Genomic DNA, 24,368 nt, shown 5'->3' with positions numbered 1-24,368 from the left:
ATTCGAGGTCACATGAGGTCAACATAAAACTTGACCTTTTCAAAACAATATATATGTCATTCGACGCGACTCGACGAGACGAATGCGAAGATATCTCTGCCGTAGCATCATTTTTGTTGAAGTTATTTGCGAAAAAAAAAAAAAAACTAAAGCCCCAGCTCGGGGTCGTTGACCTGATCTCTGACCTCAGGTCACCAAAGTTACTTAAGTATTTTTTTATCGGTCAAATGCTACACAACCACGCTCGTAATTTGTCTTTATCTCTAAAACTCTATTTTTTGGCAGGTGGTTGAAGTTCACGTCTGTGGCGCCGAAGTTTGCCTGGAGAAATCGGCCCTGAGACGTTATCAAGGAGGCATGTCCAATTTTGTTGCTTCAAAAAATGTTAAATTAATGGGTGATAAGGTACAGCAAATTTTGGCTTTCTATCCCTAAGCGTTCGTGAGGCATCGCAAATATTCGCCAGGGGGAGGCGAAAAACGCCCCCCCCCCCCTCTCTTCCGCGCGGGCCCGCGGTTCAGCTCAATACGAAATGCATGAAACCTGAAACCATAATAGTTTTGAATAGCAACATCTAGGGGCAAGGTGCTCATGGATTTTGCAGATCGGCGTATCAGACAACAGTCGGGTCACCTCAATCTTGCCCCCACTGGCGAAAATGCGTGGCGCCGCCACTGGTCGTCGTAAGCGACTCTTGTGGCAATGCTTTTACGCAAAGACAAATATGAGACAGAAAGGGCATCCTTAATCGTACACGCCTGCTCTCGAAAACATGTCCCCTAGTAGCCCATGACGACCAGATAGTAAGTTCACAGTGCAAAATGATGTATTGTTCAGCTAAATGACTTCAACTGTTTGCGATTACTCTCATAGGCACACTGATTATGAAGGTCCTAACAAGGCGGTGAAACAAACCAAAAGACATGGTTCCAGCACGGAAGAAAACGAACCACAAATATGGCATTTATGTCCATTATAAGCACACATTATACACGAACCATTATACATTTGATGCTGGTGTAGTGTAGCGTCCCAAACGAAGCTAACAGCGGCTTCACCATTTTGAGACGACCGTTGGGGCCAGTGTCCTTGTAGCTTCATGATCACTACGAAGTCCTTCACAGACCGTTTTTATGATAAATGCATCGCACCCTCCACCGACTATTCTCGACAGTTAAAATGGCTGTTTTTGACACCAGAGTATCTAAAACATCCGAACATAATATTCTAACGGGCCTCCCAGCATGACGTAAGTTTGTCCCGAATATCGGGTTTGGAGAATGGTGACTACGAGGCAACTTTCCGTGAACTTAACACGACATGTATATTATGTTCCGTTCTGATCGTTAAACTTATCAGCAAGTAGGTAATTCCTTCATTTCACTTTTCTGACAATGTTTCCTAGCCATCAAATCGAAATTGCATTCAATGGTAGCAAAACACGCTACCATATCGAGTGTCCTTCCGAATGATCAGTCTGGTTTGCTAGCTAGCCTCGCTAGAATCGTCTATGAACCTCAGGGACTCGTGCCAGGAGTCCTCTACCTCACTGCGCTCCTCTCGCTCCTCACCATGGTCCTCTCTTTCCTCACTTTCCTCCTCTCGCTTAGCACTTTGCTCCTCTCGCAACTCGTTCGAGTCACTTCGCTCTTTACTTTCATACTCTCGTTCACTCTGGTCCTCTAGTTCATCACTCTGGTCCTTCAGCTCGACACTCTGGTCCTCCTCACTACTCTGGTCCTCTCGCTCCTTTATTTGTTTCTCTCGCTCCTCTATTTGGCTCTCTCGCTCCTCTATTTGGTTCTCTCGCTCTTCACTTCCGTTCTCTCGCTTTTCACATTCATCCTCTCTCTCATCCTCCCGTTTCGTCTCTCCCTGGGGCGGAGTCGGTGGAGTAGCACGCTCGCCGAGCACAGTGCCGTTCCTGTCGCTACCCGCCGTCTGTGTTCCGCCGAGCCGCCGGAGCTGCAGCAGGTCAGGTGGCCCGTGACCGTTCCACTTCCTCCCGAAGTCCTCGGCCCCGTCACTGGCCCGGCGCGGCAGCTCGGCCAGCGTGCCAGGTGGCCGGCCGTTCCTCTGCAGAGGTTCCAAAGGTCGCCGCCAGATGTCAGTGACGGCGGTCACGTGTGCTGGCGGCAGGTCAGGGCCGCGGCCTGGACTGGAGCGGGTCGATCGGGCGGCGCGTGGTGACATCTCCATCTGAATGATACGCGGCTGGACGGAGTTGTGTGCCGGACACCCCTGTGACAGAGACGCGGAAGGTCACTGAACAGCCCTGACATCTAGCGGGGACCTGTCCCGACTCTCACTGCCGAGAGCCACTGCAGCGTGTCCAGCGGCTGTGTGTGTTGTGTATCAGTTACCTGGAGGCTGCCCATGCTGCTGGTGGGCGACGACATGCCCCGGACGCTGGTGTAGCCCATCACCTCGTTCTCCCACTCGGACCGTTCGTCCAGGTCCAGGTCAATGCCCAACACTGCCTGGAAACTGCAACAGAGGCACGATTCATTATTAGAGAAGCTGTATTCGGTATACGAGATACCAAAGAAGCATAGCTGAGCATGTAACGGTGTTTTTTTTTAGTATAATTAACTACAACGATGAGCAACGTGTGGTCGGTAACTACTAGTACTGTCTGACTATATTCTCGCGGTTCACCTGTTGCATTGTAATGAACGTAATTAACGCTGAAAAGTGAAAAGTAAATGTAGATATATGATGATTGAGATAAATGACCCACTAAAGCACTGTAAATCGCACGTATACGCAAATATTCAAGGTGCATCTGCCTGCTTTATCGACTCATAATTTAGCCGAGCATGCATATTGCACCATAACTTACGAAAACATCACCAGCTTGGAATACAGTAGGTACTCAAACGTAACAGCATGTCACATTGTGTTTTGAGTTTCATTGCGTTCCGGCAATAGTAAAAATAGCGGCTTTCGAAACAAGGAATGGTTGGAGTAGGACAAAATATGATATCATCAGCCGGGAAACAAATGTAGGTCGAAAACATATCGTCCGGACGTTTCAGACAATGAGTAGCGCTGCGCGGCCGTGCCGGGGAAATGTGCTGTCATCAGGGCCTGTTTATTCGAAATGCTCGCCATCTGTCACTGGCACTGCTGTCTCTGTCCCACATAAGCTGAGTGGGGCCCCTTCTGCACAAGCCCAAAAATGGACGGAAAGTCGGTCACATCAGTCACTGACACGAGTTTCCAATAAACAACTCCGTTTATCTGGCAGATGGTTCATTTGCCTACCAAAATATAATTTTGCCTCCCCACGAAATAAATATTCTGGCTCTGGCTTTTGCTCCTTTCCAAAGGCTGTATTATCTGGAATATACCATTACCAAAGGAAATGCTAGGAACAATAATGTTTGTTTACGCGAGGGGACTATGATCAGAAGAAGTCTCTGTCAATCGGGACCCACTAACACCGCATCTAGTTAACCTCCCTGAATCGACTACCCCGCCGGGCCTGTCGTATCTCTCCTGTCCGACGGCGCCCTGCGGACCGACCAGAGCGCGCCCTCCCTCGTCCGGGCCCATTTTATTCGTCGGACGCTGGCGGCATCGCGCCCGCTGACGGGCCGACGCCGGTGGTCTCTATCGAGCCGGATAAATTGGCAAAATGAAGAGCGACGCAATCTAATTCAAGCGCCGGCTGTCGGCCACGAGCTGTCACCGGCGACACAAGAGAATGGGAACGGGCTGCAGCCGGCGCCGGCGCCGGGCCGTCCGCTCGCGCCACCTCCTCCGTCAGACGGCCCCACCCGGACCACCGCCGCTGCCTCCACCGCCACCCACCGCCACCAGCTCGGCAGGCTCAGGACAATTATTTAGCACTGAATGAAGACGAGGGACGCGGTTTGCAGATAAACAGAATACAGCTGGCATGCCCACAGGCCACACGATAGACACAGGTCGCCTGTCGAGAGCTGTCTTCCGGTGTGGAGCCACATCCAAAGATCGGGAAACCGGTTTACTGGATCCATAGGTCTGTCGGTTTAATGAGGGTAAGAGAGGCTGCTGGTCGACCCCTGGGAGCAGTGCGATACAGTAGAGGACCGAGAGTGACAGATCCATTCACAAACCATAGCAGTGGGATTAAGCGCCAGCTGCAGGGCGGTTTGCATAGTGCAGAAACCCGTAAATAACTCACACTGTGGCGCTAGTATAATGAAGCTCGTTGGTGTGATGGGAGTCGCGCTTCTTCGGCTTTCCTCCTTTTACTCCTGAAAAGAAAAGTCATTTGTCGAAAGTTGTGGGTCGCAGGTGCAGTTACCTACTCATTCAATAGGTAAATATGTATGTAGATTGAAACGCGCAGGTGTTGTGAGTAATCACAAACGCCTCGCCGCTCGCCTATTCACCGATGACCGAGTCGTAAGCATAATTATGGTTCCATTACTTTTCTAAACATTTGTGGACTTCAAAAAACAACCGTATTATCGGTAACCAACTGCGCGTGTTTACAATTATTTCAGCTCCTGTGAGCTGTGACATCAGTCCTCAATGTGTCTGCGTCGTATGTGGCGGGCGTTCCTCACCAGTCTCTGGTTTCCGGGATCCGTCGATCCTGATCACGGGCACATTTCGGTCTGACCGGTCTCCCAGTCTGTGGAGGCACGAAGAAACCAGACGCATTTAATCCGGGTAAGTGTGCACTGTGCTCTGCGCAGTGCGCACGTTATAGACCTGCGCTAAACAGTACACCGGTCGGTATAGAAGTCCAATGGCCGATGTAGAAGGCAACAAGACAACAAGAGGAATTGGTGATAACAAGTTGTAACAGTGTATTGCGGGCTGCCTACCTTTCCAGGCGGACTGCCGAGTTTGTAACAGTGTATTTTGCGTGTGGCCTACCTACGTGTATTTCTCCAGTCCTATTAGTGTGTAAAAGTGTATTGCGGGTGGCCTATCTCTCCAGTCATACTACAGTGTATTGCGGGTGGCCTACCTCCCCAGTATGTATAACTAGCGTGTAACAGTGTATTGCGGGTGGCCTACCTCTCCAGTCATTCTTCAGTGTATTGCGGGTGGCCTATCTCTCCAGTCATACTACAGTGTATTGCGGGTGGCCTACAGGGGCGGCGGATTCGGGGGGGCAGGGGGGGCAGCTGCCCCCCCTGGCAAACTCGTGGGGGGGCAAAAGTATCTTTTTGCCCCCCCATAATTTGTGACAAAGCTTAGACAAGAAACCATATACCTGATTATTCCGTTCGATCATCTGAAGATATAACCAGATGCCCATATACTTTATCATACGTTACCTTTCTTAAATGGCAAGCGTTTACGTTCAATTGAAGTTTTCCTCTCTTCAACCTAGTTTTGGAGGCATTATAAGCGTCAACGTGACGCAGCGGCAACCCAGGCCTTCAGTGACCGTTTACAGGGGCGACGGATACGGGGTGGCAGAGGAGGCATCGTTCCCTAAGAAACTTTTGGAGGAGGGGCAAACGTATATTCTTGCCCCTCCATAATTTGTGCCCTAAACATGAGGAAAATTTCCATAATCTGATATTGCAGCTAATAGCTATGCGCCCCTACAGTTTGTCCAACGGTGCCTTTTGAATATGTGTAAATGCTAACCATTTCCGCTTTATATCTTTTTTTTTTTTTGTCTTTTCAGATTCTATTTATAGATGTGTGCAAGAGACGCAACTCATACCTTCAGTGGTCATTTGCCTCTATTTTGTACCTACATAAATGCCAAATCGCAAGCGAGCGGAGACGGAAGGGCTAGCCATTCGCTTGCGGGTAGTTAGGACTGATGAGCGCTCATAATAAGCCACTCCCCTGATTTTTTTCGAGCGCAACAGTTTCCAAATAAAATGGTATAAAATGGTAAAGGCCGAGGTCGTACACATTGACGACATTGACCAATGCACGGTATGGTATGACACCCAAAGGCCAGTCATCAGAGATCTGCTTTGGGCATTCGGAGGCTTGTGTGGGGCCAGTGTAAAAACTGGATGTTCACAGTTCAGTATCCGCTTTATTTCAGTTTTCACTATTAAAAAAGTAAAAATTTATGTTGGAAACTTTTGAGGGTTAGGGCACTGATCATTAGTGCCAGTGCTCCCCCCCCCCCTCTGTCTAAAGGCTGACTATAGAATAAAGAGCATCAAACACGAACAGTAGCGGCGGAACACCTTCAATTAAGGGGAGGGGGGGGGGCAATGCCGACTTTTGGTCCCATTCTTTCCATGCAATATGTTAAAATGCCAAAATCAAAGGGGGCACGGTGCCCCGGTGCCCTCCCCGTTCCGCCGCCTATGAACAAGAAAGCAAAATCTGAGGCATTTTGGAAAAATGAGTATGCCCCACAGCGTCCGATAACTACCACCTTCCAGTGGGTCAAGCCAACGGGGACCAAGTCTATAATGGCACTTAACGATAGCACTAACCTTGTCTCACTTTTTGTTGAAGTCTGTTCCGAATGGTTTCGGCCACATGGACTGGCTGCACTGAGGTCGTTTGGTATGTGCAACTGTAATTAAAGCCACCTGAGGCACCCTGACACCAGGCTGAAGCTGGGTTGGAAATGCTTCGTCTTTGCAGATATCACTGGCCGCTGATTCTCGAGTGCCTGAACCGGTAGATGTGGCAAAATTTGGTAATTGTGGCAAATTGTGGCAAAACACCCTAAAGCCCTAATAAAGAAACGCCCTACCAAGAGTTTCTGGCAGCTCCGTTCCATCGCTTCCATCCTCAGGACACATAAATCCTTCTCCTCCACGCCGCAACCCCCACTCCGGGCTGGACAGGCACCTTTACCTCATGCGGGCTGCTCCCTTGGAGCGGCACCGCTGCTCCCGACGGAGCGCACCCCGTAGCCGGGTGCAGAGAGTGCTTGGGGGGGGGGGGGGCTGATCGGTCTGTCCTTTCGGACGGGCTCAGCCCCGGCGACTCTCTAGGGTGTCTGCCCAGACCAATGTCTCCCCCTAATTCCTATCATCCTTCCGGCCCTGAAATGGTCTCGTCAGACCGAAAGGGCCTAACCCAACAAAACAAAACAAAAACAAAAAAGAGCTTCTGGATTCTCGTTCCAGTCCACCGTTCCTTCACCCCAGCCCACCGCCGCGCTCCCTCACCTCAGCCCTTCGTTCCCAGCTTGACGAGCGTTTGGGCCTTAGTTAAGCCTTGCTGTAGACTAACTGTATAAACCCATCGAGACAGCCCGTCTGGGTGAGCTTAGTTGGCGAACCACTGCCTTGAGGAGTGTTTCTGGCGGATCGCTGTCCCAATAGGTTTAGATGCGACCGACTGTCTCTGAATGTTTGAGCGGTCTCCTCCCGCTGTGAGCTAATTTCAGTTGATATCTGTCTCAGAAATACTTTTTAAAGGAAGGTTAAACGGAAATCGAACGTAAAATGAACAGAGGAAATGGTAACGAGTTACCTCATTGAAGAATAGCGCTCGCCTACTTCAAAAGGTTTGGAATCGTTCTTCAACATCTAATATGCGATCGGGTTATGGCACAACTTTTCCTATTAGCGATTTTTTTTTTCTAATACAGCAATACGAAAAGCGTTACATCGTCCACTGGCGGATCCAGGAAGCGGGCATTTAAAGCAAATATTTATTCTCCCTCCCCTGGCCCCTGCATCGTCCGAAATAGACAAACGTACCTTGTTTCCTAATAAAACACTTTTTATCAGGATTTTTTTTTTTGCTTTATACTGTTCAGCAGTAGATCCGTAAGGAATCGAAATCCGATGAGTTTTTGGATTTTGGACACAGCGTCGAAAACGCCTTTCTGGATCCGCATATGACATCAGCTCGACTGGGATCTTGCCCCCCCACGCCAAAATCGAATCCGCCGCCACTGGTGGCCTACACTCAGAAAACACTTTGAGAACATTTTTGAATAAGGGCTCATATGAGTGCCAAAACAGGGCTCAAATCTGTATGATTTTAAAATCGGGATCAGTTAGGCGCCCTTTTCGGGCTCAAAGTACATTAGCCCCGAAAGCGGCATCAGTTCGTCTTCCTTTTCGGGCTCAATTCGAGCTGCGTTTTAGGGCTCCATACGACATTCCGCCATTCCGTCTTTTGCTGTTTTCAGGGCTCTCTCTATCGCCTGGATAAAAATAGGCCCCGCCCATCCCAATCAGCTGCTGCATGACGAGTTGATGACGACAACCACTACTTACCAGCAACCAATCTAGGGATAGCGTACGTGACAGTAATGGTGCAGCGGTTGCAAAATATTGCATTGTTATTCAAACGGTTTTTGCTTTTAGGGCCTTGTTAGATGAGGATGAGGTTAGATTAGATGAGGTGTTGATGAAGGCAGGTATTTTTTTTAAATTTTGACAATTTTTTGCCCTTGTTTTACTTAATAGCTGAACCCGGGACCACCTGAAGTCTAAACCTTATTTTATATAACATGTCAATGCTGATACTGTCTTGAAATGTGAAATTTAGACAATGGTAATAGGAATAATGAATAGCAATTTCACCAACAACATTTTAATCTCTAGGAAGTGCAATTAAAATTAAAATCACTGTCTGCCACACTGCTCCATCCTGGTCATGCAACCAACGTTCATGGGTGGAGTTTCACGGCAGAGCACGCACTGCAGTGCTCAGCACTGCAGTGCGCTGCGTGTGTCAGAGCATTGGGTTTCCATGGCAGTGTCAACAAACTTCACTGTGACGCTAAGCTATGACAGCATCCCAGAACGCTGCACGCTGCGGTACCAGCACCAGCAGCATGCTAGCAGTATTTGAACTCAAACCTCTGTTCTTGGTACGGTTCTTCAGAACCTCTCACTCTGTTCCAAACGCGATTGATCATAAACTAAGAGATCACATGCAACGTCATTTGAGTGATGCTATGGTATGCCGTAGCTACCAGTGCACACAGTGTCTGGATGGTGAAACAGGGCCATTATTAATCACATTTGCTTTGCTTTGTTTCAGCAGAAACCTGTCTGCACATGGGAGGAGCGCAACAAAAGCCCATCAAGTTCATGCATGGCAGTGGATCTCAACAGGAGAAAACCAGAAAGAACATGGATGCTTGTAGATTGCAGTTGTACACTGCTGTTATCACCTGATGTGCGTGGCTGGCATTGCTCCTGGCAAGAACCACCTGCAAGTGATGAGATGGTGCCTCAGTTGTTAAGTGTGCTGCAGTGTGAGAGGTGCCCTGATCTCTACTTTGTGATGGGTTTCCATTGGAGGTTCAACTGAGAAGTGAGAACTGACTGTGACCATGCTTGAGCATGCCAGTGGAGCTTTACATGCTTAGGGCAGCTTTTGAACAGATGCTGACCATGGCATGTCCCATCCAGTTATCACGTGCACAGAATGGTGGGGGGAGGGCAACTCTGGGCTCTTGAGTCAGCCCTACTGCACAGGGGGTACAGATGGCCGCTTACGTTTGGTGTGTCCTGCACTGCATTATCAAGCCCAGTCTGCGCCACAGGCAATGGGTCGGGCTGCACTATATTAAAGGCAGACTATCTTGCAAAGGAGGCTGGCATCCTCTCCCATAATGACACACCAATTGGCAATCATCGCTGCAATGATCACGAGGGTGTCCGCTTATCTAACATGGTGAGGTGGAGAGCCAGTTCAAGCTGGCCTGAGGGATGGTTTTACTTCATCTGAGGCCCCCTTTCCCCGCCTGCCAGGTCCGGTCAAACGACCGCTTCACAGTGAACGACTTGCAGTGGATGCCGTCCCACAGCGCAACGAGCTCGCCGACCAGAGGCGGCGGCCAAGAGGCGGCCGCGCTCCCCCAGTCGACGGTCCCGGTGGACGTCGGCAACGCCCACCGCGCGACCATCAGATCGGCTCGCGACAGCGCCGTCGCCGACTGACCGCATGACTGGTATCTGTTCTTGATGTGGGACCGACTGCCACCGCCGGTCGCGGAAGGGCATCGCTCATCGGCCATCGACGTCCGCCAGCTTCGCGTGGGTCACTGTTCGGGCTGCCACCAATACACCGAATCGGATGGAACCCTGTCGGCGAATGCCGGCGGTGCCCCGACATCGACTGCGCGGCGGCCAGTGCATCGCGTGCCGGGAGGAGGCTGGCACCCCCGATCGGTCATTGGTCAGTGGTCACAAACCGTGTCCCAGCTCATGACTGCATCCAGCGCAGCTCTGTGAGATGTTCTGCAGCTGCTGCAGTCTGCCGCGTGTGTTGAAAGAAGAATGAACATGAGAAAACCTCAAAACTTTATGCCTATTCGTAATTGACCAGTATTGGAATAAGTTTGGATTTTGAGAATTTGTGTCCCTGTGCTTGTGCCTGTGTGGAAAGGCATGCTTTACGGTGTACCATCTCAATGTCAAATCCCGGCTGCGCTGTGCGGATTTGTGCGGCTGCTGACAGGCCACCTGGGTGCCAACGTATGTGCGAATCCGCGAATACGTTGTGTTTCGTCAGTCAGTATCGTTCTGAAAATATTGACTGCAATAGGCTATATAGCGTATGACGGTTCAGCCCAGCAGTAATAACTGACCATTGATTGGGCGAATTTTGTTTGGTGGTTCGCTAATACATAACCTAAAGAGTGTTTTGCCGGAATCGTTTAGTAGCAGAACTGACCGGAATATCAGTAGAATGCAACGGTTTGAATCGTTAATTTGTTGAAACGATTGTTCTCTGAGACCACTGTGTAACTTTTGACCTGAGAATCACCAATTATAACGACAATGGGGAAGCAGTAGGCACTGTAGAGTGTAGGCAACACTATACAGTTGGCACACTTACGGAAGCACACGACTTACGCAGTGGACATCTGCATCATGCATGTTAAGGTGTACTGGGAAGAGTGAGAAATTAGTCAGAATATAACTGACTAAGGAAAATAGGCGATATTTCCTATTGAGCTGGGGCGGAGAGGGGGAGGGGACGTGTGGTCAGCTATGCCAATAATTCATTCTCTTTATGCAGTTGTGTAAAAGGGCGTCCGTTTTTGGGTGAGACCTTCCCCATCGGCCATTTCCAAGTTAAATCGTGGTGGAGAGTCTGGAGACCTCAGCCTCGGTAGTCGGTACCCTGCGCGCTGCGCCACCTTGCGAAACATAAAGCAGCAGTCCTGACATCTACAGGCGTGACTTTTCATGAAAGCGCGGATGTGTTCGCGCTTATGCGAAGAAAATTCTTCCGAGTATGGTTGATAATGAGATTGATTGTTGTCATTTATTTATTAATTCATTGGCAAAAGTACCCTAATAAATCGGTAAAGTAGCTTGAACTGTATCGTATTTCCTTGGAAAAAAATGACGAACTCATCCTAAGACATCCAGATTATTGGATGCGTTCGTCAGTTGTAAGTAGTTCAAGTTTTTGGGAAAATTTGCTTGTGGAAAATCATAATATTTCAAAGATATGCCTTTTTCGAATAATTTATGCATTTATCTGCATTGAAAAATGATTGTAAAGCAAAAGTGCAAAAGATTATTGTCAACTTATTTTCTCAAATCACGATTTACGAACGCACAAAACTCCAGCTTTTAATTTAGTGCGTGTGCGAATTGCAGTCAAGAAAAAATATTTAAACTGTCTATATTCCTCTTAAAACAATGAAGGTTGAATGAGGAAAACACTGTTTTGAACAATTGTATATTTATTTTTCTTAATTAAGCAAAAGTACAAAATTTTCAACTATTATTACATTTGCTCTCACAAAACCCATCACTTTTTAGCATGACGTCATGTCAGCCAAATTTACTAGCGCCATCTCTGGAGAGCATCTTTCGAAACCTCCAGACGATAGAGAGAGCCGTTTTCAGTGCCATGTGTTGGTGTACCTACCGCCGTGATTTCAAAATGAATGGTAAGTTATTAGTTATCAGTTATCGCTATCTTTTAGAAAAAATCAAGATGTTGATGCTCATGCCATTTTAATCCCTTATCAATTAAAATTGTGGTGGCATTTGTTCAGAAAAGGTCTGATCTACAATTGTGGCGCCGTTGATACGAATACGCACGGGTTTGATTATTCGTTTTTCTTGTATTTGCGCCACATGAAAGCATCATATCTGGATTCAGGATGTCAAATAGTGTAAGAATGTGCAAAAATTTTGTCTGGTTCTTCGTGATGATGTGATTGAAGCAATGCTTTCAAGGGTAGGTAAGGATTTTGTTACTTGTTCGTAATGGTTATCTTGATGCTCAACTAAAATTAATCCTAACCTTGCCTACTAACCTATTAAGTTAAACTTAGTACCAATACCTACCAACCTACAACCTATTTGGATCTTTCATATACTTATAACATGCTGCTGCTTCTGCTAACATGCTGCGGAATGCTGGTTGACATAATGGAATGCTGGTATGACAGTGTTCCATGTTTCAGAATTTTAGGTGAATAACCACACATGATGGGGAAAATGTTTTCATCCTAAAAAATATGACAAGTGGCTTTATTTCATCTTTGCTAAAAAAATATGTCAAAAGTTTGATTCAACAGCCAGCTGCCAGGTTACGCATGACTTGACAGTTGATGCATCTACTCTACATCATTTCATTTCAGATCCTGTGAAGGTTCTGACAAAATCTGAGGTAAAAATGGCATTATGCAGTTTTGCGGAAAGACTAAATCTATCTCATTTTGTCTTCAGATTTTTTTTTATTGGGACACCCAATTGAAATCCAATTTTAGAACACTGTGACACCATGCCTGTGTGCCAAGTAAGAGGAAGGGTCTACAAGTATACATCAAGATAACCAATTATGGACAAGTTGAGACTTGAGTCATGAGCTCTTATTTGTGGTTACAATACCTTCAACTGCATGATTTTGCACAACTTCCATACAGGCATCCAGACTGGAAAAGGTTCAAGTCCATACTTATTCTGGTGCTTGAATATGGCAGTTCAAAGATGGAAGGCATATGATGCTACAAAATGAAAAAAAATAATTCAACTTACAAAAAATAGGTATTCATATCTATCCTAAACTAAACTAACCTAAACTTACCTAACCTAATCCAACCCAACCCAACCACCCCAACCAGCCCAGCCCAGCCCAACCCAGCCCAGCCCAGCCCAGCCCAGCCCAGCCCAGCCCAGCCCAGCCCAACCCAACCCAAAACCTACAGTCTAAAACCTAGAGCTAAAACCTGCAGCCCAAACTGGAAAACATCCATATGGTACGCCGGACGCCCGTGAAGCCGTCATGCGCCGAAGTTCGGCGCAAGCTATTTTGCAATTTGCGCTGAAATTTCTGCATTATTTGCGCCGAAGGTTAGTGCCCTTTTGCGTCAAAATTAAGCCACTTATACAAAAAGCACGTTTACATCTGCTGGCCAAGGTTTTATAAACCAGACAGAACGCTCTGGGCCTTAACCACTCCTGACTCCCATGTTTGAGCGTCCAAATTAGTTGATGTTTCCATGGAAGCTGAATACCACAATACGTGTAGCGCACTGTAGCATCGTGCCGTGAAATAAGGCTCGGGACGGAAGTTCCGGGGTCACAAAAATTGGTGTGGCGGTGTTGTCGCGGCTGGCGGGCTCCAGCAAGGGGTTTAAGTTTACGACACCACTCTTGTTTCAGGAGAGGTGTCAGCGATTCGAGACTACTTGGGCATGCGGGCAGCGGGGTCGGCGTGGCTGCCTGCGGCTGCGGCCACACATCTTGGCGTCCTGGAGGCGGAGATGCTGATGGTGGCATGAGTCATCACTGGCTGCCCGATTTCCATGCTCCAAGACTCGCCGTGAGGGCCGAGGCGGGCGTCGTGCCGATGGAGAGATGAGGAGGGATGCGCTGGCATCGCGCCTACTGGCGAAGGCGCTCTCCCTCCCGTCGGAGGACCCGCCGCGTCGTGGCGGAAGCCCCCCCCCCCCCAACCGTGACTGAAGTCAGTGACCGGCTGGAGAGAGCGCGGGGGAGCGGTGTGGGGCCACTGGAGTGGCGCTGCCCGCCGAGGCGCGCTTATCCACGAGACTGCCCCCGTAGACGCCAACAGACGGCGTCACGGTCCACCTGGACCTGCTGCCGATCGGGGCGTCCGCGACAGCGAGGAGGAGTGCTGCGGAGGCGTGACTGGGAGCGCTCCCCCAGCGTGCGACGTGGGCCTGGGTCGACGGGTCTGCGACCGGGGGAGTAATAGGAAGGCGGCGCTGGGGTCCTCACCGAGCACCCAGACAGTACAACATTGGTACTGCGGGAGGCGGCGGGGAGGATTTGCTCCATTTACCGATCTGAGATGGTGGCGCCCAAAACGGCAAAGCAACATCTCCTGAAGCACCCGTCCTTCGAGGAAGACCCCATAATCATTTGCTCCGACTCGCAGGCGTCGCTGGCGACGCCACGAGGTGGACAAGTGGCCCAGACACCCCCCCTCATCCCCTAGGTGCCGCCATCTGGGAGTATATGATGGCCCTAGTGGCTGTAGGGGGCCGAAGAATCCACCATAGAAGGAGGGCGGCGATAGCCCGATTAAGCTGGGCGTCCAGTGGAGCCTCGGCTCTATCATGGGCATTGGGCAAGGACTCTGCGAGCACCCCCGTCTCCTCCATCTTCGACGGCACTCCAGTCAGAAAGCTGTCCCCACCCGAGTTTCCCAGCAGCATGGGCCACATGAAACCGAACAGCGCCGAGCCGCTCGACGCTGAGGACCAGGCGAGAGTAACAGTGAAAAGGTGAAACGCTCGAAACGGCGCGCGCCGCCGGCCGAGGGCGCCGAGCCGGCCCAGGCCGGCTGCGGGTCAAACAGAAGCCGTCTCCGCGGCGGCCGCCCAGTGACAGCGACTCGGACTGACGTCGAGGCACCGCTGCCGCCTCCGCCGACCAACCCGCCGCCCAGCAAGGGCAGTTTGAAGGCGGCTGCGCCGGTGAAGGTGGCGCGGCCTGGCAGGGGCCGCGGCCGGCCCACTCCCAGCTACCCGTCCCGCGAGGTGCTCAGTACCACCGACTCGTCCGATTCTGAGGCAGCGCCGTCGGCGGGCCGCCGCCAGCAGTGACGACGACCGGCTGGCGGCGTTCGCGCGGGACTTGTCCGACTCCTGGTACTCGGACTTGCCGCCCAAACTGGACGCCGGCGGCGTGAGCACCAGCAACGCCAATAAAAAGTCCACCTTCATCCGGCTCTTCTCGCACCGTGTCAAAAGGACTACGCCGCGCGGCCGGCCGGCCAACTCGAATGAGCGCAGCGAAGGGCACACGTCCCCGACGGCGGCACTGGCGCCTCCCGCCGCGCCGCTGCCGGCGTTGCTGGCAACGCCGATCCAGGCCCATCGATTTCTACTGTTTTGTTGCCTACGTGCCGCTGCCGCCGCTCAGCCAGCACAATGGCGTGCCGGTGTTGCGCTGTCGGATCGAAAAGCGGCTCGTGCAGCGGACGGACGGGTGCGGCCCGCGCGATGAGCCGCCGCCGCACACCGAGCTGCGCCGCGCGGACGTGAAGGTGGAGCTGGCAGCGGCCTGCTCAGTCCCCTCAACGGCGTCGACCGGCTCTCCGGCGATTTGCGGTCAGAAACGCCGCCGCTTCTGGGACCAAGGTGTCAGAGCGCGGCGCTGCCCGTGAGACGTTAAGTTAGCACAGGCAATGTCGTCTGCACTCCTTGCAGTTCATGTTGAATGCACAACCATGTTGCGAAGTAATAGGCGCCGGGTTTTTCAGTTCATAGAACATTTTCCCTGGCTATTACACCCCACAACCGAACACTGACACCTTGCACAAGTATGACTGTGTGTATGAATGTTAATAAATACATGAACCAATGTTGTGTTTTCGGTTCCAGTACCTTCTTTGGGCACCTCGGCAACAAGTAAGTAATCCGTTAGCTTTGCCACACCTAAGATAGGCTCCCACGTTGTTATTTGCTCCCGGGTTAACATAAACCGGTTTAACGTAACTTTTGCATCCCGGCCAAAATTGCCGGTTAACTGTCCCACCGCTCGAGACTGGCGCTAGGCTGGCCGAGCAAAAAAAAAAAGTTTGTCCGCGGCTTCGTCTTATTCGCAGCTGCTGGACACGGGGGAGGGGGGAGGAGGGGCTGCATCGGACGAAAAGCGGGCTCTGGTATTAACTGGATTTTTTGCCAGCTGGCGCCGTATGGTGGCGCTAGCAGAGCTTCTTACATATCAATGCTAGATATAAAAGAATGAATATTTACCAATCAATTTTTCATTTAAAGCCATTTGAAATATTTATGTCCATCCTACTACCGCGCTTAGGTATATCTAAAATTAAATACCTTTCGTGCGTCGCCAGCTGGCTAGCCAGCTGACGCAATCCAGCTTTTACCAAAGCCCCGAAAAGCGATGACATGAGCCCTAATATTGGCTTCACCACACAATTTGAGCCCTCAAACTGGAATCAGGTGAGCTCGAAAATGGGGATCAGGCTGAAAACTGGTATCTGAGACTAGTTTTAGAGCTTGACACCGATAATGGGTACTGACTGAGCTCTGTTTCTGCGATCAATGATACCGATTTAAGGGATCGTATGAGCCCATGTGGCGCTAGCTCAGAAAGTATTCTCGAAATGTGCTGTCTGTTTTGAATATGGTACATTAGCCCGAAAACTGGTCTCTGAGCCCGAAAATCGGGACACTGTTTTCTCAGTGTACCTCCCCAGTATGTAATTGTATAACTAGCGTGTAACAGTGTATTGCGGGTGGCCTACCTCTCCAGTCATTCTTCAGTGTATTGCGGGTGGCCTACCTCTCCAGTCATACTTCAGTGTATTGCGGGTGGCCTACCTCTCCAGTCACACTACAGTGTATTGCGGGTGGCCTACCTCCCTAGTCATGTTACAGTGCATTGCGGGTGGCCTACCTCTCCAGTCACACTACAGTGTATTGCGGGTGGCCTACTTCCCCAGTCATATTACATTGTATTGCGGGTGGCCTACCTCCCCAGTCATGTTACAGTGCATTGCGGGTGGCCTACCTCTCCAGTCATACTTCAGTGTATTGCGGGTGGCCTACCTTTCCAGTCATACTACAGTGTATTGCGGGTGGCCTATCTCTCCAGTCATACTACAGTGTATTGCGGGTGGCCTACCTCCCCAGTATGTAATTGTATAACTAGCGTGTAACAGTGTATTGCGGGTGGCCTACCTCTCCAGTCATTCTTCAGTGTATTGCGGGTGGCCTACCTCTCCAGTCATACTTCAGTGTATTGCGGGTGGCCTACCTCTCCAGTCACACTACAGTGTATTGCGGGTGGCCTACCCCTCCAGTCATACTACAGTGTATTGCGGGTGGCCTACCTCTCCAGTCATGTTACAGTGTATTGCGGGTGGCCTACCTCCCTAGTCATGTTACAGTGCATTGCGGGTGGCCTACCTCTCCAGTCACACTACAGTGTATTGCGGGTGGCCTACCTCCCCAGTCATATTACAGTGTATTGCGGGTGGCCTACCTCCCCAGTCATATTACAGTGTATTGCGGGTGGCCTACCTCCCCAGTCATATTACATTGTATTGCGGGTGGCCTACCTCCCCAGTCATATTACAGTGTATTGCGGGTGGCCTACCTCTAGTCAGATTATAGTGTATTGCGGGTGGCCTACCCTTTCATTCAGGCTCTTGCGGTGAGAAGCGGTTAATTGTTTCACCCATCAGCACGTCAGCGTCCAGCCGGTCACCCACCTGGGCTGCTTGGCTCTGCGTCGTGCCCGTTTGGCCCGGTACCGGAGGCAGCAGATGACTGTGAACGCAGCCGCCGGGAACACCACGATACTGGAGATGATGGGGATGATGACCGTTTCTGGAGACACTGAAAACGGACGGGGTGTTAGTTACACGCACACAGCACCCGCGGGAGACTACATACATACGAGGAAGCATGAGAGCCACCGGGAGTGGATGGTTCATTCAATTGGTAGCTACATCTTTATGGTGACATGCGTTACCGTAATATAATTAAGCTCTTGTAAAACAGATTTGTATTATCAAAATAAAGATGCCTATCTCTAATTTCTATACCATGCACAAATTACAGCTCCAGGCTGAAGTGCTGGACGCCCCCGCCATCAAACCTCTCAGAGGAATCACCGATCATCGGTAAGTCAGTCTCAGAGGAGCCACAGATCATCGGTAAGTCAGTGATTGATTTCCCAGCCGGCCGGCGTCAGCGGCAGAAGGGCGAGAGGCGGCCGCAGTCCGACCGCTCCACACAGCCCGTTGGTGGCCACGGCGGCCTCTCACCCTCCCCATCCATCTCCCCACCGAGCCCCGCGCCTATCCATTCATTACGGCCCCGATGCACGGCCCCGCACGTCAACAAGCCGACAACAGGTGATGAATGATGCATCCGCCTGCCGAGACCGTTGAAAAATCACCACAATACAAAACAGATTTTCATTGGCTTTCGAACTCCACAGTGAAACAACTTTGTTTAGAATACCCGACAAATTACCTCATGTCCCGTGGATTGATAAATCGAAAGAGTTACGACAGCTTTAAAGGCAATCTGCTCTCATGCATGTTGCAATGCCCAGTGCCCACAGACTCCATTTATGCGATTACGGACACATTTATCAAACATGTCACATAATATAAAATGATGCGGATGTGTCGACAGTTTATTTTCTTAGCGCAGCCCATAAACATTCGAGCAAAACTTCTTCCTTCCCATAACTTTATTTCAACAAACCATTTGGTGCTATAAATTCTAAGAGAGTCCAATTTCCGCTGGTCGGGGAAGGTTTGGTGTAAATGCAGCCTGTAATTAGTGCGCCGTAAGATACGGTGTCACTACTCAGAAGTGTAGGCGGGCTATCTGAGACCCTGCACCTGGGGCCTGGGATCGGGTACCGGGCTGTGCCGGCTGCCGGCCAACCACAGCGCACTCGGAGCTGAATGCAGTCTGGAGCTGCAGTAGTCTATGACAGATACATTAATGAGCACATGGCATGTAGCCATATTCGTAATCATACATACATGAACGCTTTTCCAGTGGTCATTTGGTCACATTCACCTGCAAACCAACTCTCGCTTATGTCCTGGATGGGCGTTTTTCGTTAACTTAAGCCTATTATAGGTAGTGAGCAGAACATAACATGAGTTACCTGTGGGGTAGACGATGATGGTCGGCGCCGGCGCGGGGGTCGCCGGCAGCGGCGCGGAGGTCGGCGGCGACGCCGAGGCGACGCTGTGGTTCTGGCTGTCCATCATGCTGCATCACCTGCAACGTGCGGGAAACAGACGTCATGAAACGACGTCGCCCACTGCGTCTGTTGACGTGCTGACGCCTGATGGTTAGTCTCTCGGCGGGCCACTGTCATTTCTTTGATATCTGCCTCGCTCATTGCGCTGGACGGATATATCTTGGTCAGCATGCGGATCGGCAGCCAGCCGAGGTACCGATGACTGGATGTGATGTTTTCCATTACGTTTTGGCGATATCGATACGATTATCAGCTTCCTGGCTGGGCGCCAGGGGCCGGAACCGACCGTCACCCGGCCGTCATTTCTAGGAGAGGTTCATCGGGATTCGGGCGAGGAATGGTCAGCCAATAGGTGATCACAAGACCATTGCAGACGTGGGGCGGACCATTGGGGTTGGGGTGGGGATCATTAAGTCAGGGATACGAATGCTAAGACTAATGAGTTAAAACTTAATATTTTGGTCGGTACGCATATTAATTTGTGGGCACTTTGATATAATCTTTTATTAGTTTAGCTTTGGAAAGACGATAAAATAAAGCACGTATATCATAAACACCTAAGTAAACACGACAGAAAAGCATGATATGCTATTTTGTTAGTGTCTGGTGGTGATGATGCCACCTCAGTGCGCCCAAAACATAACGTTATATTTCCTACCCTTAGTTACGACAGGGCGAATGCGATTGACGAGCCTGTTTGTCCTTTACCTTTCAAAAGTCTGTTAGACGGAGGCTGCCGTGAACTTCGGAAGGACGAAAAACAAGCCATTAGGTATAGGTATCGTAAAAAAGTGTGACAGTTACGGGCTCAGAATCACAGCCGGCACGTAACACTTTTTTGCCAATTTCAATTTCATTACCGTCAGCTTGATATATATACGTTTCGCGTAGTCGCAGGTTCCGTTTGTTTTCTTCTATGAAAATGTTTTTTTGTTTTGTTTTCTAGTCTTTAATTATAGTTATCAGCAACCTCATGATTGGTTTATACCTACAACAAACTAGGGTCATCACTTTAGCGCTGATGCCTGATTTAGCACGATTCATAGCAGTTGTGGTCTGTCCGCCTTCCTAAATATGTTTCTTTTTGGCCTATAGCAGTAGCCGTCCGTCGCGCACGCCGCGCTAGCTTGTGTGACGTGCTGAGCGGGTCAGTCTAACCACCCGGGAATCGTGCAGTGCCTTCCCTTTCGTGTGAACTCGGCTTGTCTCTAAGAGCCCTGGCTAATGGCTATAGTGGCTAGAACTACATAATTAACCAGGGCGCCTAAAATTAGACGCTTTATATATATAAAAAACGACAATATATTCAAATACACGATTAAAAACAGAGCTTTCGGTAACAAATACCTTGATTACTGTGTGTGCGTTGACAAAGTGATCAAGGTATTTGTTACCGAAAGCTCTGTTTTTAATCGTGTATTTGAATATATTGTCGTTTTTTATATATATCTGTCATGGATAACACACAATAGACGCTTTATGCGTGTATGTCATTGCAAGCATAACAGATTGACAGCAATGCTCAAATATAAACCTGCATTTTTTCACTCGTTTATCGGCCTCCGAAACTTATTATCCTCAGCCTTTGGTATTCCATCGCTCGCTCCGGCCTGGTCTCTGTCCCGTGCCTGCCAGCCGTCACCAATAGTAGAGCAGTGACGCGTGCATCGACCGGCAACGCCTAAGGCCGTGCACGGCCATAATGATATCCATAATATACAACGGCTATATTGTTAGATCATGCGGCCATAAAGCCGCCCAATCGGAGACGAGAGGCCGAAAAACGAGATGGTCACCTATTATTTGATGTTGTCCATCAGAGCTTCGGGTCAAACTAATTTGCGGGAATAACTGACACAACACATGCTCATTACATATTTCCCACTCTCATGAAACGTTGTTGGCGGGGATAAGTGTGATTGGTGGTGACGGATGTGAACGTTCATCGTCCAGTCATTTGATATTCTTTAGAAATGTGAAATGTTGTAGGTAGCTCTATGATGCAATCGCTCTATGGTTATTAAAAAAACGGATAGGTATTTTCACAATTAAGAAGATGATAACTGATCACACTTTCACTGCATGCAATGCAACAAAGTTTCATAAGTAGTTGGAATACACTAGCGTGCCAGTTTGCATACAACTAAAAAAAATATCAACGTGGGGTTATAACTCAGAATACGACAGCAGCCAAATAAACTATTGTACCTATTGCAGGCATTTCAATTACAGGCGTTGGCGTAAAGACTGCAGTTATAATAGGCACATGTGTCGGCGGACGAATCATTTATTAGCATCATTTTACTAATTTGCTTTAATTGGTCCAAACCAAATCACTCAACGAATGCATATGCGGCTACGCTCATCAATAAGCATTCGATAACCCAGGCTCAAATAGCAAGAGTGACCTTTGGAAATTTTGCGGTTAAAGGGACCCTCCCACCTTAACATTAGATTTGAGTTGAGATAGCCAAAATGGGGTCCCTGGCTCACAATTACCGGTTTCGGCACTCACAGCATCGAGAAATGCCTTAAATCGGAAATATTGAATTTCAAAATTGCAGCATTTTCATTCAGAGGGGCTAATGCATTGGAATACCCCTCTGAATGTGTGACGTCAGTGCAGATATCTAACGATTTTTAAATGTTTGACTAAAACGTTTTGTAGCACGCGGTGGTATATGCTGCTTTGCGCGCAACAAATGCCGCACTTTCAAATAAAGTCGCTAGGAACAGCGGAGATCCCAAAAAGTAAACAAAAGTAAAGGTCTAATATCTTGAAAACCGGTGAATATTTTTCGATGAAATTTGGTAGATATTTGTTTTCGCTCTTTCCGAACCGAGCGACATCACTTTCATGCCAATTCATTAACTTTTTTGAAGGTGGGAGGGTCCCTTTAAAGCCTAATCCCTCAGCAATAAACTAGACGTTGAATATCAGCTATTTCGGTTATGCTGAGCAGGGTTTGGTAGGCTCTTTGACTGTGCAGCTGACGCCGTCACGACTGCAGGTTCAGTTCAGTCTGTTGGATCTGGATGCGCCGATTGCAATGCACGTCGTGGCATAAGGGTTTTCCTTTTGATATTCGGGGCCATCCTGCTGCGGCGATTGTGTGCTCTGAAGAACTTTCAGCCGGCGGCCTCGTGTGAGGTCACTTCATTTGCTAAGAGTGTTACTCCCAAGAATCTCAAGTGAGCTTGGTTTCAAGAACATGGAAACTGCCAGACATGACTGGATCATAAACTAGGTTCCCGGCCATCTTTACGAGTTTGGTTTGTCTCGATCAATCAGTAGACAGAGGCGGGCTGGTCTGGCAGCACCGGCGGTGTGCGGACGACTCAAAGTGAGCTGAAGACGTCCTGCGGCCCGCCTGAAATAGCCGACAGCCGCGCGATGGATGTGTGGGCTCGCCGAGACTGGTGGCGTTTTTACCGAGTCGGCACCGGTCAATGGCCACCCGCCGGCCGCGGATCGGTCTCCGTCCACCGGTTTCCGGGGGCGCTGGACGGGCGGGGAGGGGTCCCAGCGCGACGGCCGGACACACACAGAGCTCAGAATGGAGCTGACTATTCTCCGGGACTCCATTTACAGAATTCGTAGGAAACGGTTATTGAATAAAGAGCGAAAAACACTAGGCAATTGTTGTTGGTCCACAGCCAATGGTGAGCGGTGGATACTAGGGTAGCATTATTTTGACATAGGTACTACATTGTATATTGTACCTTACTGTTTCCGAAATCTACGGATTTTTTTTCATAAGAATAGGCAATACCTCGAATAGAACGTTATAATTTAAGAAACAGGGAATGAGAAATAAACTCTATGGAATCTATTGAAGCCTTTCTTTGGAACTCTATGGAATACTTTTTTCATAATACCTAAAAATAGCACGTCACCAAGTCCGAATCGCGTGAGAACTTTGACGCATACTCACAGGTTCTGTATCATGCCGAGTGTCGGGTGCTCGGCAGTGACCGCCAGCGGTACGGGCCAGAACTGATCGGGGCGTTGGCTGATCACGGGATCTTACGATCTTGCCCCAGTCGGTCACATATCGCTCTCGCCGTCCCACGGTAAAAAAAAACTTACGACCAGCAACCGATCGCTGCTCGTAAAAAGTGAAGGCAGGTTCACTGAAAAATCACAACTTCACTGGGATGTGCTGCAGCCCTGACCGGGTCGTCAGTCCCTTCAACCTAGGTCCCTTTATGCTAGGGTCCCGATCACGCGTTCCGACGATAGCCGACAATGTCACACCTTCTCCCGCCGGCTCGTCCAAGTCCTCCCGTCTCCGCTGCTGCGGACCAACTGACTGCCGACGGCCCGACGCGTCGACCGAGACGACCACCGCCGCGTCGACGCGTCGGTCGAGCCGGAGAGGTCGGGCAACGGCCGGCCGCGGTTGTGGCGGCGTGTTTGGCTGGGCTCGTCTACATGTGACGTCAGAAAGTGAGTAAGACGGTGCTGCTTATCGCCGATGTCTGGAAGGCTGTGTTGAAATGCAGCGTTCTTTGTTAGGCTGTGCCGCAATGCACCGACTTACGGTAGGCTGTGCCGCAATACACCGATGTCTGGTAGACTGTGCCGCAATACACCGATGCCTGGTAGACTGTGCCGCAATACACCGATGTCTGATAGACTGTACCACAATACACCGATGTCTGATAGAATGTGCCGCAATACACCCGATGTTTAGTAGGATGTGCCGCAATACACCGATGTCTGGTAGGCTGGGCCACAATACAACGATGCCAACTGGGACTACGTAATCCGCAGTCAGGACCCACTATCACAGTCCGCGGATCGAGGATGTAAAGCTCGATACTGAGCCTGAAGCACTTCACATCGGGTCGTAATATACGCAGTATTGCAGACTTGAGCTGGGTTCACTTTGAGCGACGCCGGGAGATGTTATGCTGAATGCCCGAATGAAGGCGAAATTCCTGCAGGAAAAAGTTCGAGCAAAGGAATGCCCATTGTCGATTTTTTTCTTCTCCAGACATTTACCGAGTTTTATTTTCTGTCATCCTCCTCCGCTTTTATCGACCCATGCATGACCCAGTTTGAGTAATATAAAAAACCGTATCGGGACAAATAAGCAATCACTGTAATCTACAAAAAAGCAAACAAACATTTTCTCTGGCACCGCGGCGGCCGGCGACCGTGGCGCAGATAACGGTGACCGCCTCCCCAGCTGGTGCTCTCGGCGCCTCTGACCTCTGATTCGGCCGCCCTGTCTGGTCTTCTCGCCTGTTCTCTGTCGG

General features: G+C 49.7%; 1 protein-coding gene across 1 annotated transcript; it reads right to left on the bottom strand.

Moving 5' to 3' along the window:
* Positions 1-1,089: 1,089 nt before the first annotated feature.
* On the bottom strand, positions 1,090-23,478 carry LOC122394724 (zinc finger CCCH domain-containing protein 13-like). Its single transcript, XM_043391824.1, has 7 exons — positions 23,039-23,478; positions 19,005-19,120; positions 17,584-17,710; positions 4,560-4,627; positions 4,172-4,244; positions 2,364-2,487; positions 1,090-2,241 (listed from the first exon to the last, which is right to left on the bottom strand). The coding sequence occupies exons 2-7, from the start codon at positions 19,108-19,110 to the stop codon at positions 1,486-1,488; spliced, it is 1,254 nt and encodes a 417-aa protein (XP_043247759.1). The 5' UTR covers positions 19,111-19,120; positions 23,039-23,478; the 3' UTR covers positions 1,090-1,485.
* Positions 23,479-24,368: the final 890 nt, after the last annotated feature.

The sequence above is a fragment of the Amphibalanus amphitrite genome, unplaced genomic scaffold, assembly GCF_019059575.1.
Source record: "Amphibalanus amphitrite isolate SeventyFive unplaced genomic scaffold, NRLGWU_Aamphi_draft 000607F_arrow, whole genome shotgun sequence".
In the NCBI taxonomy this organism is placed as follows: domain Eukaryota; kingdom Metazoa; phylum Arthropoda; class Thecostraca; order Balanomorpha; family Balanidae; genus Amphibalanus; species Amphibalanus amphitrite.
Note: the sequence above shows the minus strand (reverse complement) of the source record. Positions and strands in the feature narration are given on the sequence as shown.